Source organism: Nestor notabilis, unplaced genomic scaffold (genome assembly GCF_000696875.1).
Source record: "Nestor notabilis isolate BGI_N333 unplaced genomic scaffold, ASM69687v1 scaffold4523, whole genome shotgun sequence".
Taxonomy (NCBI): Eukaryota; Metazoa; Chordata; class Aves; order Psittaciformes; family Psittacidae; genus Nestor; species Nestor notabilis.
This window is the reverse complement of record NW_009921361.1, coordinates 452-20,994: the sequence shown is the minus strand read 5'-3', so window position 1 is coordinate 20,994 and position 20,543 is coordinate 452. Positions and strand designations below refer to the sequence as shown.

At 39.0% G+C, this 20,543-nt stretch overlaps 1 protein-coding gene across 1 annotated transcript in view; it reads right to left on the bottom strand.

Moving 5' to 3' along the window:
- The window catches only part of LOC104403074 (cohesin subunit SA-2-like), a 57,332-nt gene extending 37,055 nt beyond the window's left edge, over nucleotides 1-20,277 (bottom strand). The window contains exons 1-10 of the mRNA XM_010011108.1: nucleotides 20,234-20,277; nucleotides 15,689-15,773; nucleotides 14,270-14,413; nucleotides 12,714-12,810; nucleotides 11,339-11,415; nucleotides 7,870-7,941; nucleotides 6,110-6,314; nucleotides 4,884-5,035; nucleotides 3,524-3,597; nucleotides 2,964-3,087 (exon numbers count right to left, since the gene is read on the bottom strand). Of these exons, the coding sequence (XP_010009410.1) occupies nucleotides 2,964-3,087; nucleotides 3,524-3,597; nucleotides 4,884-5,035; nucleotides 6,110-6,314; nucleotides 7,870-7,941; nucleotides 11,339-11,415; nucleotides 12,714-12,810; nucleotides 14,270-14,413; nucleotides 15,689-15,773; nucleotides 20,234-20,277 (1,074 nt within the window). The remainder of the gene's footprint in view (nucleotides 1-2,963; nucleotides 3,088-3,523; nucleotides 3,598-4,883; nucleotides 5,036-6,109; nucleotides 6,315-7,869; nucleotides 7,942-11,338; nucleotides 11,416-12,713; nucleotides 12,811-14,269; nucleotides 14,414-15,688; nucleotides 15,774-20,233) is intronic.
- Nucleotides 20,278-20,543: the final 266 nt, after the last annotated feature.

Here is a 20,543-nt window from a genome sequence, read left to right as displayed (position 1 = left end):
AAGCACATTTTCAGGATACTCTGAATACACACTGCTCCTCAGCTACATCACAGTATATTTCGATCCTGACCTGCAAACAGATTGGCAGAAAACATCAGTGAAACAATGGGCATCTCCAGAGCAAATAGCTCTGCATGGGTCTCAGCACTGCTTAGATGCATTTCAGCCTCACCCCTATCACAGAGGTGGAGCCAATCAATAAGCTTTACAAATACACGGTGGGACCTGGATGATTTGATGGGGTCATTGGGTCTTTTTTTTTTCCTCCTTAACAGTCCCCAAATAATATATTGGAAAAACTATGCCTACTTCTGAATTACTCCTGAATAGCAAAGACAATTCAGCTTAACTGTCCCACTGACACAAAACAATTTAAAAAACTGCACACACACACACAAAAAAAATTCACTATATATATACAGACATGACCTGTGGAGCAGAAAACGACTATGTAAACATGACCATTTGAAGAAAGAAGTATTTCAGAAGCAGCCATAACCATGGGATCAGTTTCTATAACCACGCTGAATGGGAAGCAAAACTAAAAACCTTTTCAAGTTCCTGAAATTTGCCAGGAGGATGACATGGTCAGGACACAGAAGCTCATTTCAACAGCAAGTTCCTGTTTCCACAGGGTTTCTTTGGGTGTCTTTCATTAATGAAAGAATCTCAACAACTTGCCCTGAAGTTCCACACGAAACTACTCTAATATGATAGGAGGTCCCAAGTATGCATTTCCATTGTCTTGCCTTCCTGTCTGCTAGTTCTGCCTTCCCCTTTCCCCATCCTTAGTCTCCATTCTCTTGATTTTTCTGGTCTTTAACTCTGAACTTTTTACACAGCATTTCCCTTCAACACCTGCCACTCAGATCAGCACTGGTTTGACTGGATCTGGATGCTGATTTAGTAGCTATATATTCCCTTGAACACAAATTAGGTGTCTGGATTTCACAAATGCACTGATAGTTGACTGTGCTTACACATAACACTGTTCAACTGCAATCAACTGTCAGATTTAGTATTAACTGCTGCTGGGTCTTCAAAAATAAAAAGTTAAATTATATCTAGCAGATGAACATAAAGTACTCAAAAATGCATCTTTATAGCAGTGTTTCACAAGTCTCACAGGGCCGAAGAGAGATCCTCATGCAGTTTTCAGCATATTACCACCGAGTTTGGAGCAACTTCTTGCACCTAAGAAATAACCTTACATACAAAAATATGATGTTTCATACTAGGGTATGATGACAAAACAGTATCTCATGGGGAAGAAAGAATTACCATATTCAAATAAAAGACTTGGAAGACAAAACGTTAATTTTGTACTTACTTCCCCCTCCCCTCTCTGCTTCAAAGTCTCCCAAATGACTGTACTTAATCTCTGTTTATAGCACGGTAGATTATCCTGGCCAGGTCTTCCCCCACTGTTCGAATACTTTTGTGGTTGTTCCAGTCTGGGGCCTAAATTATTTGGCAAACTTCTCTATGTTATATTCTAAATGAAAATTGGCTATGGGAGATATCAGTTTCTTGCTGCCCACCCTCAACAAGATGGGATAGAAACGCTTATTAAGAAGGAATAATGGGAAATAACATTCATATATGTATATATATATATATTAAAAGCACTACTGCCCCTGTTGCTGCCAAAAATGCCCTGCTCTCATTTTTGGAATCAGGCAATTTAACAGTGGCTGCAAATCACAAAGCACAGCCGGGACAGCAACCACCAGTAGTGGCACATTACCAGGTCTCGGCCAAATGTGGAATATGGAAGACTTCTCACTTTACCTCACTCTGCTTCCATCTGCATTGCCTTCAGGTAATAAACTTTAGAAAAAGAACCATTTTCAATTTCCAGTAAATGACACTGGATGAGCTAAGTGCATTAATCAGAGACACCAGCTGCTAATTCTCACTGTACAGCACCGGGAATGAAGACACATCATCTTCAAAAATGACTTTTTCTTTTGAGAATTCTCCCAACTGAACATGTACTAAAAAGGTATTCCGATCAGATAAAATTTAGGCAGGAAAAGATGACAGTTCTTGATAGATTCGTTGCTCTAAAAATCTAAATACGACCTTTACAGCAATGGCACAACGCAGGGATGTAAGAGGCTTTGCGCTCCCCCTCCTGGCTTTGTGGTAAACTACAGCTTTATTTACACAACCCAAACATTCCCTAAAACTGACACAAAACTGAAGATGTTTCAGAATTTATACAGAAACTAAATACACTTTAAAAGGTGGCCCGCAGAAGTACTGAGTGTCGATTTTAGTCACTAGCCATTCACGATAAACATTACCACCCCTGAAAATCTCTCATGCGTTTTAGAAGCATGAGAAAAAGCTTATTTTTGAGTTATTGTTTTCTTGGGGGAGGGGGGGGAGGAATGTTTGGGGGTTTTTTTGAGGGGGGAGGAGGTAGTGTTGTTCTATATGTGTCTCTAATCAAAAAGAAAAAGCAAACTTCCTGTAAGGAAAAGGAGAAACTCTTTTGGGAAATGACTGGACCTTGTGTAAATATTTTCTATATCGATTTAGCTCCAATTGAGAAATGCAATATTGGAGACTATTTTACTATAGGCAATATTTATTTGCTCATTTTTATAAAATAAAACAATATTTTAAATGTAGCCATCAAACCTAAAAGCAGAATTTTAGTCAACCTTTAATACTACAGGTGCTCAAAAGATATAGGCCATTTTACAATTCAGTAATAGCTCCCGATTCAGTAACATATAAAAATAACTGCACACACAGGGGCACACGCTGCTACAGAACTGGAAGAAACGTTCTGTTATTTAGTGATACAGTGGCTTTAAAAATAAAACCTGAAACTGGGAAGAAAGTATTGTACCAGAGTCCTACATATCTACTCTCAGGAATTCAAACAGGATTCTTAAAAAGAAAAAAAATCCCTTATACTGCTCCCAGTAAGAAAAAAATCCACACTTTACCTTATCATACAGCATCCACCCAATGTATTTCAAGTAGCTATCATTTAAAAAAGCATCTGGGTATGTTTTAATCCAGCTGCCAATTTCTTCAATGCAAGTTGCTCGGATCTCAGGGACCACATCACTGTGAAATCACAACATTTCAATATTAATATTTAAAATGCCTAATATAGTAATTATATTATTTGCAATATTTTTATCTTCTGGAATTGCAGAAACATGTATAATAATAAAAATATTACAAGTATTTTGTATTAATGTTCCAAGTTAGCCTTCAACTGACAATTTAGCTACAAATGTTTCATGCACTAGTTACTTTGCAATTCTGGGCATCCTCTCAACCACAAATGCACTGGTCTACAGCTGGCATGAGGAACTTCAGAAACAAACTTGAGAGGTCCTTTTGTAAGACAAAACTATTTAAAGTAGTGTAACTGCTACATTTTCCTTGATACCATCAGTGCCTCTAGGATGTTTAACTTGATTCTGCTGTCTGGGCAACCTGAGCAAGAGTTTCTTGGGAATGCAGATACACATAGCAGCTTTATTTTTATTCTTACCGATAACGGTTTAGAAAGGTCCCTTTGAAAATAGCATTCATCATATTCTGTATCTCTAGAAGCTTATGCTCATACTGAAATATACAAAGAGAACTGAATGTTAATATTGGTCCCACAATTCACTAGATATGAAAAATCTGCATCAGTGTACTTACAATACTACTATGGTTCAAATTACTAGTGTTTACAATAGTACCAATATAAAACGAGTGGTCTGTATCTACACTAGCAACTGGCCTCTTTGTAGCTACATCCTGATGAAAGGTTTATCAGGTACAAGCTGCTAGCCTGGATAACAAAGTACTTGTTTGATATAGTGAATCTTGATCTATCAATACACAGAAAGATAGAGCACAACTATTAAGCAATCTACACATAGAGGCTCAAATTCTCTTTTTACCCACTTAAACAGAGGTAGAAGAAAAGCAGACCAGGGAATTTTCAAAATGCACCTATTCCACAGTAAGTATGCATTTAAACAAGCCCCGAACACCTAGTTATGAACCTCTGGAACCTCAGTCTCTTAAAAACCTTCTCTCACCAACAGCATCAGGAAGGGTGACAAGTTTGGGTTTTCACCTGCAACTCACACATTTCCCGTTAGTTCAGACTTACAATGATACTAAAAATCCTTGTCTCACATAAACATTGCTTCCCACAAAAAAAGGCCTGTTTCTGTAACAGAGAAGTCCATGGACATCCAAAGCTCAGAATACAGACAACTGGTTCTAAAGTCAGGAGAGAAGAAACTATGCTTGATGTTCATCATCTCCACCCTCAAGCCAGAATTATTTCTTACAGCTATAGGCCTGTCTATGGGAGTTGATAAAAAGCCGTCTGGCTGAGCAGGGAAGAGATGACAGACACTGAACAGCAAGAAAGATACAGGTCATAGCTGAAGTTACAACCATTTTTACAATGCATTACTTACACAGAGATGACAGCTATCCTGTATCCTTCTTCCTTCACTGAAATTCAGTTCAAGAACCAACATCTTGGCTTGTAATTTGTATAAACACATGCAAAACTGCACACCCATACCACCAGAGCTACTGATACAATTACATGTGTGTTTAAACCCATATTTGTGTAGAGATCAAGGGCTCATGATAGCAATTTAGAGAAGCAATTGCTAGATAGCAATTATCTAGGGAAGCAAGATATCACAAGTTAATGTGCATATGGCAGTTATTACCTTAGACATTTTTGTACCACTCAATCTAGCCAAGTCACAACTGCTCTGCACCATGCATCAGATAAATACATAAACCTTAAAGACCTGCAGTGACCCAAAAGCAAGCTGTCAGTCATCCCTCTTTTTACATCTTCACACATCTCCCATAAAGGACACCTGCCTAACCTCTTTCCTTTTTCTCTCCAGCTGATCAAGACTGTAATTGGTCCTCTTGCCACTTATCCTCTTCTTCTCCACCTCATATAATCTTTGAGCATTGTGCTTGTTGACATCAAGGTTCAGACGTACACTTAGAACTGCTGTCAGAAGTTTCATTGCTAAAAAGGAAACAAACCCAACATATTTAGCTTAGCTTGGAGTTATGTAGCATAAATATATTCACCACTTTACCACAAAAAGGATACGGTTAGCCACATCCAGTTTATTATATAAAAAACAAACACTACTAAATTATAGTAATTAGTTTTAAAATACAGTGTTTATTTTAAAGGCAGACAATGATCAAAAAAGGAAAATTTAGTTATATTACTGGTGATTTACAACCTCTGGCCAGAGTTCTAGTCAGAGAAGTAATTTACTGGGTAACTCTCTTCTTAGTTTCTGTAACTTTGATTTTTCTGCAAAAGAACCTAGAGTTATGGAACTGATCTTCAGATAAAAAAAAAAAAGAGGAAAAAAAAAAAAAAAAACCCCCCCAACCCCAACAGTGAAGCCAGCCTATAAAAGGCTGGGAATATTAATATTTTACTCAAATTGACAAAAATTCATGTTCTAAGGATTACTAGATGGTTTGCATAGATTTCAAGGGGAGTTTTGAGCCTTCAAAGCAAACAGTGTACTTTAGAACAAATTATACTTTAAGTGCTCTTTGTGAGGCATAGAGGGTATTTACTGGCTTTAGAAAAATAAAATAAAAATAGTAGCTTTAGTATCATGCTGCATGAAACAAAAATGTGTAACAAGGAATATTCTTTTTAGCATAGGGACCATAGGAATAGCAGCATTCCAACTGAAGCTTTTTCAGGTGAAGCATTTAATGCAACCCGTCACCATAATTAGTGGAGGGAAGCAAATAACAAAACATAAAAACTGTGAAAAAAAACAGTTATGGGGGGGTGGAAGTAATCAGAACACAGCATAATTCTAAAGTTAGTCATGTCAGGCATTAAAGATAATTTCTTTATAAAGAAAGAATTGGTCTATATCTATCATATCTAAAGCATCCAAATTCCATTCTGAAACACATGGGAAAAAATAATTTATATTACAGTAACATACACCAGGAGGAAGGCACTACCAGTGCATATGACAGCTTTTCAATTTGGAGCCATTCTGTTTGTACACAAGTCAACAAAACTCATCATCTACAGCAACTCTGTGAATTGTTTTACCTGCCAAAGTGCTTGTGTGTCTAAATGCTCTGACCATGGAGTCTGCTAAGCCTGTAAGCAGTGAGATGATAGTGTCCATCAAGTAGCTATCATACAGGATGCTGCACTGGCATTGTTGGACAAGCACTGCAATAAATTCACAGAAATTTGCCTTGAACTTCTTCCAATAGGGTCCTGTTCTTATCAATGGGTAGTCTTCATCACCCTGCACAAGAAAAAAAGGTGAAGAGAAAACACAGTAATTACAAACGCACGGTTTTGTTTGTGCACACCATTTACATCTCTCTTGCTGAATATCAGAGAGTTTTGCTGACAGGCAGCTTCACCTCAACTCCGTCACAGATTCTTCTACAGTTATTACTCCAAAGTAGGGACATGCAACCAGGTTACAAGTAAGCCCAGAGACAAACTAGCTTCTTTAGAGCTACACTGTTACAATGGCTCACAGCTGAAAGCAATGTATGTGAGATAGCTGTGAATGAACAGGTGGGAGAGGGCATGTGATGCCACATCATAAATAACTTTCACTGGCATAAACCATGAGCCTCTTTCCACATCCTCACAAGTAATAGTGCTTCCCCAGTTCGGCATTCTTCCTGTTCCTGCAAATGTGTGCTAAAATCCAGGAGAAAACTGAAGTGACTGAAAAGTGAAAACAAACAACTGTGGTGTGAGCAGGACAGGACTGTTTTCCTCAGTAGCACCACCAGCTTAAGGAGTTTACCAAAGGCTACAGCTTCATGATAAATACTGAGTCATTCACCTATACCACCAGCAGATAAGATCCCTGAAAACCTCCACAGAAATCACAGAATGGTTTGGGTTGGAAGGGTCCTCAAAAATCACTGAGTTCCAACCCCCGCCCTGCCACAGTGGGGCACAGAATAAGGCACAGGTATGAATGGAGCCAGGGAACTCCAAAATTTCACCCACTATGGAAAACTTCATCCTTAAGGTAGGCCACTACTCAGCTGGTCTTCACTTGCAACTTTCTTTCCAAAGCAAAGGACCCACTGCTTTCTTGAAAAATAAACTCAAGCACACACTCATCTCAGCGATGTCTGCAACCCAAAGCACCCTGGGCGTTTTGAATTGAGGACGCATTCCTAATCAGGCTGTAAGAGTCAGTTCACAGCCTAACAGTAGTAACAAGTGCTAAGACAGACAATACAACTTCAGGAAATACCTACTTTATCACCACAGTTTACTCCTCAATCTGAAAAGCAGCACAAATACAGGAAGACATCTCACTTTTTAAGAGCATTTCTACTGTCCACAATCATCACACTGGGATACTGTTTAATGGTAACATGCGTACTGTAAATATATAGACAGCACAATGGGCACATCACCTAAATTTAAGCATCTAACCTAAGAACCCCTTAGATTCCCTCCCTAACCATCAACTCTGCTTCTTCCAAAGAACTATTCAAATCACCCAGTTGAGGCTCCTGCTCTGACTCTTCCTGGATACACTTCCTTCTTTCCTATAGAGTCTATGGCAAGAGAGCGAAGTCAAACTGAAGCGCCAGCAAGGAGTTAAGATGAATTCCCCACAATGCTGCAAGTGGTGCATGGGAAGAGGCATAACCAAAAAATATTTCTGTTCTCAAAATATTATTCCAATCAAACATTTCTGTTTGCAAAAGAATCTTTTGAGGAAACAAGCCTTTGAACAACTTTGTCTGCCAAAACCTCAGTGTGCACATATGTGCGTGCACATGCTATAGTACAGTTACAGAGAACAAGAAGAGCCCTACCATATCCACTGGCCAAGTAACTGTCAGGATCCAGGGATAGGCCATGAATTTCTTATACTGCAACCCAGTTTCCTGTAGTGCATGAGACAAAATGTTAAAAGCTTTTCGTTGAAATGGCACATAAAGATGAAAGCATCACAAACTATGCATAATATTTAAAAGGCTATTAAAACTTAAGGCAACATGTATTACAGGTGGCTCATACAATCCAATATATTAAACAAAACCTATTTCCTTCTCATCTCAGTATTTTTTATTTATAAACAATTATGGAAGGAAAAAACCCCAACAAAACACTTTTATATAAAGCCTCAGTTTTCTTGCTACAAGTAAGAGACAACTTGTTTTTAAAATTTATAAGCAAACATATACAAGGTATAAGCCTCATTATTAATTCTAAGATATGGCTCTGCAGCAAATCTAAGTATTTATGCCTTTGCAACATTTAGTAACTAGGTACTGTAAAATATCTAAACTCTGGAAAACTATTCTGAGCTTTTCAAATTATAGATAAATGTTTTCATTGTGACATGATTCAGAGATGTTTCCTCAACTCTGCAATTATTCCAAGACAAAAGGCATGACATCTACAGTTCTTTATTAGGTTCAGTGAAGCACTACAAGTATTTCTGTTCCTATCTGGCTGTACAGTTATGCATAAGTACAGTTATCAAACTTAACTCTTCCATCACTAAACATTGCAGTAACAAAGAGAGGGAAAGAAACCTACAAAAGAACAAAGAACTGCAGAAATAAAATGCCACATACAGGAAGAAAAGCAGAAAAGAGAAACAAAATAGTTTATGAAAGAGGGAAAAGAACAAGCAGTGGTCCTAAGGACAAGTTTATCTCTCCACTGAGGAATACCGTAACCCACAATGAGGAAATAAATGCCTCGATGACCATATTAAAGCCCTTCTCTGCTTCCAAAGCCAGAACAAGTTTTCACAGAATCACAGAAAAGACTGAAATTGAGAAGGACTCTTTGAGATCATCTAACCCAACCTCACCTCCTCAAGCAGGGTCAGCCAGAGCAGGCTGCCCAGTGCCATGTTTGACTGGTACCCCCTGCTCCCAGCCCCTGATAATGTCATTAGCACAACTAACACCATTTGATAAGGCAAGCAGCCGTTCTCTGTGAGCAAATGAGTCATGTATTCATTCCATTTCCCTCATTATCAGGCCCTGAAGGTCCTATGAACCAAACAGACAAATCACACAAGTTTCTTCCCCTCCCTACTAGTCTCAAGGTTCCTGGCCACATGGCTGATCACTCCCTCCCCTACCGGCCTTGAAGGTCCCAGGCACCTCGCCAGCCAGGCGGTGGCAATGACCCCATCACAGAAGAGGGAAGCATCACAGCACCCAGAGCACTGTCCATAAAATGAAGTGGTTGCAAGGCCTAAGTGGGGAACTTGGACCTGAGCTGCTGCTGACAGTGAGACCTGTGACCCTGCCCAGCAGCAGGGACACCTCCACCATCATTGGCTTCCTCTGAGGATTCAAGTCCAGATTATGATTGTTATATAGCCAACAACATATTAAGATTTGACCTGACCTGCAGAGGGTCCAGGTGATGAGAAATCAATAAGTTAAATTTATTACAAATTCTGTATTATTAAGGCGATTAGAAATCATAAATGAAGTTGTCTAATAAATTCTGTATTATGCTATTATATTGATTCTGCTTGTAGAAATCCTGTGCCATTCTAATAATAAATTCTCTGCTATACTGATCATAATATCCTGTTAAGAAAATAAAGCTTTAATTATAACTATCATCAATCTGCCAAGAATCCCTAAAAGAACCTGTCTGCCCCCTTAGTGTCAAGTGACACTGTGTGCAGTCAGCCTTGCAGTATCTTCACAGATATTGGTGAGGCAGGATTTGCCATGCTGGCTGTCTCAAATCACCTCTCTGTCCTCCAGCTGTCTTAGCATAGCTTCTAGGAGGATCTGTTCTGTGATCTTCCCACGCACAGAGGCGAGGCTGACAGGTTGGTAGTTGCCAGGGTCCTCCTTTCTACCCTTTTTTAAAAATGGATGTGATGTTGCCCTTTTCCAGTCACCAGGGACCTCTCTTGACCACCATGACTTCTCAAATACCATGGAGAGTGGCTTGGCAAATACACTAGCCAATTCCCTTAGGATGCATCTCGTCAGATCCCATAGATTTATGTTCAGGTTCCTCAAATGGTCAAGAACCTGATCTTCTCTTACAGTGGGAAGGACTTTACTCCACCAGTTCCTGTCTTGTGGTCCATCTACTCGAGAGGTGTGGGCACAGCTTGCTAGTAGAGACTGAGGCAAAACAGTTATGCTTTGTGTCTCTTTTTTCCCCATCAGTAAAATGTTTCACTGGAGTACCATGCTGACAAAATACTGCCCCAAAACCAAAATTACTTGGTATTATAACATACAGAACACAGCTCTTAAGGCAACTGTATAACCTTCCTTTTTGCCCACCAGGACAGGTGAAATGGTCACGGAGCTATACCACATACAGGCTAATGCTAACAATAATCACATTTTTCTACCTTCCAGAGTGCCTATCCTATGATGTGTGCTATTCAGGGCTAATCTAGTTAGGAATGAAGTGCCAGATTACTAATTCATATGGCCAGACATACATCAGATGATTTCTGTCAAAAATCAGCCCAAGTGCTACTATACTTTTAAAATGAAGAAAACCACATTGGCAAATTCATCTTCTGTGGGAATTTTACAGCAGCTGGTCTTTGAGAGATGCTCAGTTAAAGCAAGGCTGATGGCTGCTGCCTGACAAATCAATTCAGAGGTGGCAAATACAGAAAAAAAGCACAGAAGCAACTGAGAAAGTGCTGCAGAAAATTTAATGTTGGCATAATTAGCCAAGGAGCAGTCAAACAGTAAAGCTATGCATTTTTCTTAACAATCTTCAAGAAATTAGGTACTCACTATTGTTTTGACAATTATCTAAAAATCAGAAACACTTTTTTCTTCTTTCATACGACATGACACAGTTCTAAAAATTCAGATTGCCAGTAAAACAGGAGGGAAAGATTCAAATAAAAATATCAGCGAAAAAGTATCTTTGAATTAGCTCATCAGTCATCCGCAACTTTATGTTTCAAAGGACTTATCAACCAAATACCAAAGGAACTATTTACCTTCTGCAATGGCAGGTTATATTTACCTCCTTAAAGTCACTATGAAAAGAACTCCTAAGAGAAAGCCAGATTCGTGAAGACTGCAGTTAGATAGCCCTAATAAAACCCTGAAAATAAGAGTGACTTAGAAAAAAAAATATCCTGCTACTGCTAAAATGGGTCATTACTACACCAAATTTTTCTTAAAATTTGCTGATTTCCTAAATTAAGGAAATGGGACACAGCTCCTGTTAAGCAGCAGGAACTCTGTCCAGGTTGGCTGTTAAGGTAGAGCCTATTGTTTATATAAAAAAGGCATGCAAACTCAAAGCTGTGCCTACCTCATCAAAGTTCTCTGTCATTTTTAGCATAACATCCTTCTTATGCAAGCTTTGAAACATCTCTGCTGTTACCATGCCTAGAAAAGTAATATTTTAAAAAGAATTACCAACACCATATTACATTAGTCAAGTCCAACCACAGTAAGGATTCTATTTAAAATTTAGAAACACGTAGAAAGAGAGACTCTGCTTTATCTCTGTTTACACTAGTACGGGCAATATAAATATAGGGAGACTCAAATTCACTTATAGTAGAAAATTCTCATAAACCAAAACTGAAATTCACATTAGGAAATCTGCCCTGCGGGGTCTGACATGGCCGTTTTCTGTGTCTATTCATTTGCTTCAAGGATTTAATAAAATTTTGCCCACTGCTAATCAAGGACACCAAAACATTACCATAAGAGAAAGCAAAGATCTGAAAAAAAAACTGTGAAGTGTAAAATGATAGAATCACAGAATGGTTTGGTTGGAAGGGACCTTAAAGATCATCTAGTTCCAACCCCCCTGCCACAGGCAGGGACACCTTCCACTAGACCAGGTTGCTCCAAGTCCCATCCAATCCAGCCTTGAACACTGCCAGGGATGGGGCGGCCACAGCTTCTCTGGGCAACCTGTGCCAGCATCTCACCACCCTCATAGTGAAGAATTTCTTCCTAATTTCTAATCTAACGTACCCTCTTTCAGTTTAAAGCCATTCCCCCTTGTCCTGTCACTACATGCCCTCGTAAAAAGTCCCTCTCCAGATTTCTCAAAGGCCTAGCTGCTTAAATATATTCAGAAGTTCAAACTAACAGAACAGCCACCTTAAAACTCTTTCTTGCCATCCTGAAGCATTTCACTAGCAGACAGTCCCCAGAAGCCACTGGGTCTCAATGTTTGTTATGAAATAGACAGCTTCATAACCCTCTGGTAAAAGTAACCACAATGAGGCAAAAGATTCCCTTTCCAACCACCAAAGCAGGGAGCTTAATTTCCTAGTTGTTTATATTCAAACAAAGATACTAGCCAAACAAAAGATACTAGGAAGTTATGAAACAAAGGGCAACTGAAATTTTATGTTTTAAAACACTGGATTTTAATTAGTACAGTCACCACAACGATCTTCCCTATATGGGGATTCTGCAAAGCGATGCGAGATGCCACTTCAGAAACCTGACCTTGCAAACCATGTTCAAATACAACTCTGAAAGCTGGTATGCTATAAACACAGTCAAAGAATTTAACCAGTAACATTCTTTACTATTAGGCTTTCCCATCTGGAGTCCATCTTAACAAACAGTACAGATTATAAATACACGATTTTCCATTTTAGAGAGCACACTTCAGACTGCTCTCATCCACAATCAAAGGGGATACTAAGAGGGTAAATTACCTTGACAGCCCGAACACTGAATGAAGAAGTTGATCAGATCTAGAAGTGCCACATTCCTGTCTTGCTTATAAGCTTCAACCCAGTCATCTACTACAGACTAGAACAGATTAAAGAAACTCATTAGTCAGCAGTTGAACACAGCATTCTGCACTCCACTAAGGACATCCACAACAAAGATACAAACTAACATTGTTAGGTCTCCATTAAATCATAAAAATGAGAATAAACTCCACACCATTTTGTTCCAGTTCTAATAGCACATAAAAAAGACTCCTCCTGGGGCGAAATGAAGTCTTGAACTGCTCATTCACAAGTTCTGCTCAGGGCAATGCTGGCATTCACAGATGCTTTGCTCCTTGTTAATAGGGAAAACAGCCACAGCTTTAGTAAGTTTAACATAGAAAAAAACAAAACATCATCCTCCTGACTTCTTGCCAGCACTGAGGTAACTGTTTCATTTAAAAAAACAAAAACCAAAAACCAAAAAACCACCTCACAACACATTTAACCTCTGCACAATCTAATAATTAATATTAAATTAATATTAGCAATTGTTCCTGGGAGTTCTCTGCTTCAGCACCCAATCTGTGCAGTAGCCTGAAAAAGTTCACATACTACACATAAGCTAAAAACCAACTCCAGATTTCATTTCTGAGGCAGTACAGCCTGTGTGTGACACAGGCCTGCTGGGACAAGCCATCCAGCCTTCAACCCACCTCTATGTGCCACACAGGTCTAATGAATTCTAGCAGCAGCTGTCTGGACTTAAGCTGCTGCCTTTCCAAGCCCTTCACATAATGATTTGCACAGCAGAAGCTGAGCTCTTCAAGGGGCTCTACTGAAGTAACACAGCTGTAGCATGGCAAACATCCATCCACACAAACATCTTGAAAAACTGAGGTCTTGCATCCAAAGTATAAATGTCCTTTTCATGTGTGCACACATACACTTTGCTTACAGACACCACATAGTGGAGACATAGGTATAATCCTGTATAAGAATATTTGGGCTCCAGGTTTTAATCCTTCATACATATATACAAACATAGTATACAAATTATGCTCACAGAGTATGGGGAGGTGGGCTTCCTCACACTGAAGAAAGCTGTTGACTATACAGAGGCAGGGGGAACCTGACTAGTTTGCAAACTGCTGTCAAACTGCATTGGAATAGAGGTAAAAGAAAAACACCAAAAGGCAAGCTCCCAGGGGGCAGGAAAAAAAGGTCTGATTTTCAGAATCCTGATCCACCAAATTTTTCTGTATCTTTAGAATAATTCTATTTTCATATGTTCAGACATTGCTTTAGGAACACTGGTTTAGGTACATGTTTCCTTCCCCTTTTTAAATATCTGACAGCTATTTCTTTGCTAATTTCTTGAAGATGCATTCTTTTCAACAGCCATGCTCATAAAAGTTTTCCAGTCAAATATATTTCTTCCCCACTTGTGCCAAAACAGAACAAAATTTCAATGCTCCAGAGTATAACTGAAATGAGCACTCTATCTGTGTATCTTCCCTTCACCAACTCCTCTCAGAAGTCAGAGCCAGAAATACCTGCATGGCCTGCTTCCCCATGCTAACCACTTCAAACAATGTAACCGCCTCAACCACTTGGCCATTCTGCAGCCGGCTCACTCTTTTGCTACTGGCAGAACTTCTTATATTCTCACACTGCTGTCGGACCTCCCCCTTTTGTCTCTGAAACAAGTCAAGCAAAAAAGAAGTATGTAAGAAAACATGACACATAACAGCCAATACATAAATTATCCCCTAATAACAAGCTTATTTTACTCTCATGGTAATGATTTCCCCAGGGTGCTAACTTTTAAGCTTCAAGGACACAAATAAAGCCTTATCGAACATGACCATACTGGAAGGGAATGAAAGAAAGGGTTTACCAGTTTGAATTTTATCTCAACAATGAGTCATAAGCATAGGAACGTATAACAGGAAAGAAGCTTCCGACCAGTTGTGTACTATCCGGAAGGCATTTTTCAGTGGCAGCTGTAGTTTCTGTAGAATAGACAGCAAGCACAGAAACTCTTCTACATCTTTTCACTCACTGGGTAAACACACAACCTTCAAATTAACATCAGCTGCACACAATGCACAATTAAGGAAGAACACTCGCTGAAATGAACTGAGTGTTTCAAAAGCCAGCACTGAGGCTCTGATGATAACGAAGTTTGGGGGTTAAGCTGTATCCAGTGACTAGATTGCATACAGGTGCATGCCCCGGGTTCAGCTGTAACAGTTATTTTTCTCCTTCTTAGTATCTGGTGCAGTGCTGTGTTTTGGCTTTAGTCTGAGAACAATGCTAATAACACACCGGTGTTTTTAGTTGTTGCTAAGTAATGCTTACACTGATCAAGGACTTTTCAGTCTCGTGCTCCCTCAGTGAGGAGAGACAAAAGAAGTCAGGAGGAAGCAAAGACAGGACACCTGACCCAAACTGGCCAAAGGGCTATTCCATACCACAGCACGTCATGCCCAGTATATAAACTGTGGGGAGTTACCCGGAAGGCCCAGATCACTGCTCGGGCTGGGTTGGGTATTGGTTGGCAGGTGGTGAGCAATTGTACTGTGCATCAGTTGTGGTTTATTGTTTTCTTTTCCTTTTCCCCTTTTAGTTTCATATTCACTCCCTTTGTTATTTCCCTTATCATTATTATTGGTAGCAGTAGTGGTTTGTATTATACCTTAGTTACTGGAGTGCTGTTATCTCAACCCGTGAGAGTTACATTCCTCCAATTCTCCTCCCCATCCCTCTGGGAGAGTGGGGGAGGTAAGAACAGGGGGCAGTGAGAGAGCGGCTGCTTGGTTCTGAGTTACTGGCTGGGCTTAAACCACGACAATGCACCATATTGTGACTGGTTTATGCAATACTCAATTTGGTAACAATCAAATGAGACAGAAAATAAATTCCTATTTAATGAACTTTTTTTTTTTTATTTATTTTAAAAATCAACTTACTGGTGTTTTCAGGTTGCTGTTTCTCACACAGCTGCCATTCTGCACAGCAGACTCGGGCACGGTCTCATCATGGACAGCATTCTCTCTGAAGTGTAATAACACATTGAAGGGGTTAGTAGTAAGAACACAAACCTACACTTTAATACAAACAACTGAAGAAAATAAAAGCTTATATAGGTATTTAAATGTTTTTAATTACTTGTTTGGAAGTTATGTCATTTTATTACTAGAAACCAAACAGCTGACTTTAAACGAACAACAGAAATTTGGGGCCTTTTTCAAACTATTTGCTTTCCTGGAAGACATACAGAAAACTAGCAAAACTGTCAAAGATATCAAGGAAGCAGAAAGTAAGTAAATGAAACAGAATGCTGATGTTGACTTAAGGCAGCCTTTGTTGACTGAAGAGCTTTGCACTATGAATCAATATCATGAGTATGCATTCACTTTGTGGGTGCTCTAAACAAAAGATGGTGATAACATTTGATGGGTCTACAATTTAAAGCAAGAGGAAGAAACTGTTTTACCTTGTCTATAAAACATGCTGAAGAAAAAAAGATGTAAGAAATTTCATTTGAAGGTCATTACTAATATGATGCAGGAAAATAAAGATGCACCTTCTGGGAGATCTGAAGCCATACACTTATCTGTAATGAAATCATGCCACTTTTCATTTTCCCAGTGCTAACAATAGGCTTTGCCAAAGGTCACATTTGAGCAGATGAGCTGGATCCCACTTGTGCAGCAGGTCCAGTAGTGGTAGCTGGCTGCTATGGCCTCCTTTTAAACTATGGTGGCCAGGACATGAAGCCAGTTGACTTGTACTATAAGGCACAAAAAAGAGTAAATATGAGAGTGTACAGTTACTTTCATTTTGCTGATACTGCTGCAACAAGAGAGTGTACTAACACAAGTGACCACTTTACAGATTATAAAACAGTATACTACGCTGTGAGATACAGTTAACTCTCCAACATCTAGTGTTGGCTAACCCAGATGGAGAATTAACTGTGCTATGAAGGCAAAACCAGCTTAACTCGAGCTAAACTTCAGGTTTATCAATGCCAGATAAGCACTGTTGTTGTTCTTCCCAAGACTGTTTCAGTCAGACACTGCCTTTGCAAAGCAAATCCTGAGGCTGAATAGCATCAACGGCAGGACCACGGTCCTGATGCTATTTTATTAGTGAGAGCAGACAGAAGTTCATATTTAAACAAAACTCCATTTACTTTTTTAATCTATTGGCACACTTTATCATAAGCGATGTAGAATTAGGCTTCAAAAGACTCCTATGAAAATTCTATATAAATATAAAACTCTGTAAGAATATATCAACTTTCTAAATAAAATGATGCAAATGCTTAACTTCCTTACAGAGAAAAGTCCCATGAAAGTTAAATTCAATGAATGTCTTGTTATAGAGAAGATCAAAACATGCCTCACTATTTGACAGGTGGAAGTCAAGAAACAAATTCAGGGTGAATCAATCTTGACATCAGTTCATCCGACCAATACTCATGTTATAGAAAAGAGAGGGATGAGCTACAGTTCACAAGTGAGTCAGCATGCTATAAGCAATAGTTTGCAAAAGTTTTCAAACGTTTTCTTTGATTTGCAATTGCAAGTCACAGAGATTAAGTATCTCCAGCACCACCAGAGACTTCCTAGTTGAAAAGAACAAGCAGCAAGAGACGGCAGCATATACTGCTTTTCTGACGCCAGTCAGCTCTTCCCAGATCCTTCTACAGACCACAAATTAACAAAAAGAATCCAAACGTGTTTGTCAAGGAGCTACTTCTCCTATGTAGTTAAATCCTTCCACTCTTGATTTCAAAGCAGTATGCAACATTATGGGCCTGGACTAACATGTTCTTACTCGCACTGTTTCACTAGAACTACAATTCTGATGCCAGCCAACATGGTAACGTGTTACCTGTTGATGCGTTACACCTCAACATAACGCTCAACATGCTCAGAAGATTTTCCTGCATTATTTGCATGCACTATTTAGCAACTTATTCTATCCCTTCATGAAAATAAATGCATTACATTTGATTACAACAACTATATTTGAGTCCAAGATTAATTAAAACACTTAACTAAAAAATTATCGCTGCTGCAGGATGGTTCAGTAAAGTACTTGTCTAATCACGCAAAGCTTTTAGTATCTGTCTAAAACATATTTCTTTGAAGTTTTAACTCCTGTGTCTTTTTCCCAAGAACATCCTGAAGGATGGCACTACAGATGGTATCTACTGGCCCCGTGCTATTTAATTAGCCTGTGCCGGGCAAGATGTACCTGTAGCAAAAGGGGCTCCAAAAGCAAGGGAATGCCTGGTATATGTAAGAGCACATTTACCAAAGCTCAGCAAAGCCTGCGAGAATAAGAAGGCAGATGATCTACAACTTCCTCATGTTGGGCTAACAACACCAAGTAAAGCAACATCTCTGTGATGAAATCAGTTAGAGTAACTTTCACACATGCACTAAGCCTCTGTCTTAAACATGCAACAAATGTAACTAAGCACTAAACACTAATATTAAAAAGCCATTTACTTTTCTGAATTGTTTTGGTTATCGGTGCACCACGGCACATAGCAATGCCACAGGAAGCATCATGCTGCAACAGACAACCTATACAAAAGTAGAGATTTTTAAAATCCAGGTATTATCAACACTCATGTTTCTCATTTCTCTTTTTACCTTTTAATACTGATGTTTCCAGTAAGACTATTCATAGGGCAGGTACTTAAATATTTGTAGGAACTAGACCAGTGCCTAGAAACCAAACTTCATGAAACCATTTGGAAATCAATAGAGATATTTTAATTGAGTTTTTATTTGTGCAACTAAGTTTCTGTTGAAGAAACTGTTAACAGAATTAAGATGTCCTCTAATCTTCTTGAATAAAATAGGAACCACTGTACCTAGTTGAGGATGACATGTGATCACTTCTGCAGCAGTCCTTATATGTGACTCCATTTAACATCTTTTCAACTATAGGAGTGCAACTGTAGGTTTGACAAATTTTGAACTAGTGGGTTCTTTGCTCTCCTCTGCTAGCCTACACCACACCAAGCATTTTTGCATACCTAAATTCACTGCCTTGTGCTGGTAAGAAATAGTTCTCTGCCATTTGCTTTGTTTCTATCAGCAAACAGCAGGAAAGCAGAGGCAGAATTCCATTCGTATCTCATCCTAATTTTTGCTTTTATACCCTGTTACATACGGCTCTAACTCATTTTGACCTCATATGCCTGCCACAATACAGTCCTTTCACTAGCACTTGAAGCACCGCTGATGAGATAAAAACACTTGAAGTTGGAAGGAGGCAAAGTCCTTCGTCTTGTCCTCAAACACAATACTGTTCTGAGAATTTCTGAATTCAGTTTTCTCATCTTAATAAACATTTGGAGCAGATATAGTGACTCACCCTTAAAAAGAAAGCTACCTCTTTAACAAAGATAACATATTGCTTTAGCTGTGTAAAAGGAACAATTAACCTATGTTATGGGAAGAATCCTACCTGTAGATTTTTAAAATTAGAAATTTCAGTACAGCTATTTCATCTTTTAGAATCAACATAAGAAACTCAGCTAAGCAATTGCCAGGTGCCTTCCTGACACTTTCACAAGTAGAGGCTGGCTTCAGATGAAACATACTGGAAAGGACATATTGGAAGCTATATTAGTTGTTATCACGGGCTATGAGGAATACACCTCTCAGCCTTTGTTAAAGCTTAATGAAGCAAAAGACCTAGAGCAGACTTCCTCAGAAGGTGGCAGGATCAGCAAAGATTGGGCTGCAATAAATGCACGCAGCACTGGACTTCTAAGCAGCTTCACGCTTTGAAATGCTTTAACTTTACCTTTTATCTATTTGTATCTGCTCTAGCAGAACTTCTAAATACCACTTTGTAGACAATGATATGAGTACATTTGGTTTATAGGTCACCTCAAATAATGACTGGAAAAATACACTATGAAAGGAAGAAGACTTGACATATCCCTAATAAAAACAACTATAGAGAAGCAATTCTCTCCCTCTTCAATGCTGACAGGCAGATTACAGATTACTTAGCAGTCTTCCCGCTCAGTACCCCCAAATCCACCAATGAAATAAACACATTTTGACTATCAATCTGCCCATTTTTTATTTTTTATTTCAAAATAGGTTTATTTATTATTATTTGTAGTGAATAATCACAGAATCTTAGAATGGTTAGGGTTGGAAGAGACCTTAAAGATCACCTAGTTCCAACCCTGCTGCCACAGGGGTGCACAAAATAAGGCACAGAAAAGCTTGTGACGCCAAGGTCCCTGTCAGTCTGCATAAAACATTAAATTAAGAAGATGCTAAACAATACCTAAAAGAGAATAAAGTGGAGAAATTAGTAACAAGACATAGTGCATAGCAAATCCCTATTTTTTCCCCTCACACCAAACTGACACATGGTAGACTGTCCCAGTATCTGTGGGGCACAAATTCAATGGACACACCCTAATTAACCAGTAAATTTTATAGGCAACCTGTGACAGGTCTTACTTTTGGCTGGGAAGGTTACTGGCTGTGTTGGGCTCGGCTATCATTTCCGCTACATTATTTCAGCAGTACAGGCAGCAAGCTAACACGATCAGCACCACTTCTGAGGCAATAAAAACTTATCAAGGCTTTAATTCTTGCAGGTGAAACAGCAGCCAAAAACTGTCAAGAAAAGCAAAAAGAAAAAGAAAAGAAAAAAAAAAACCAAACAGAAAGAGAGTTAATTCATTGAATCATAGAATGGTTTGGGTTGGAAGAGACCTTAAAGATCATCCAGTTCCAACCCTCTGCCACGGGCAGGGACACCTTCCAC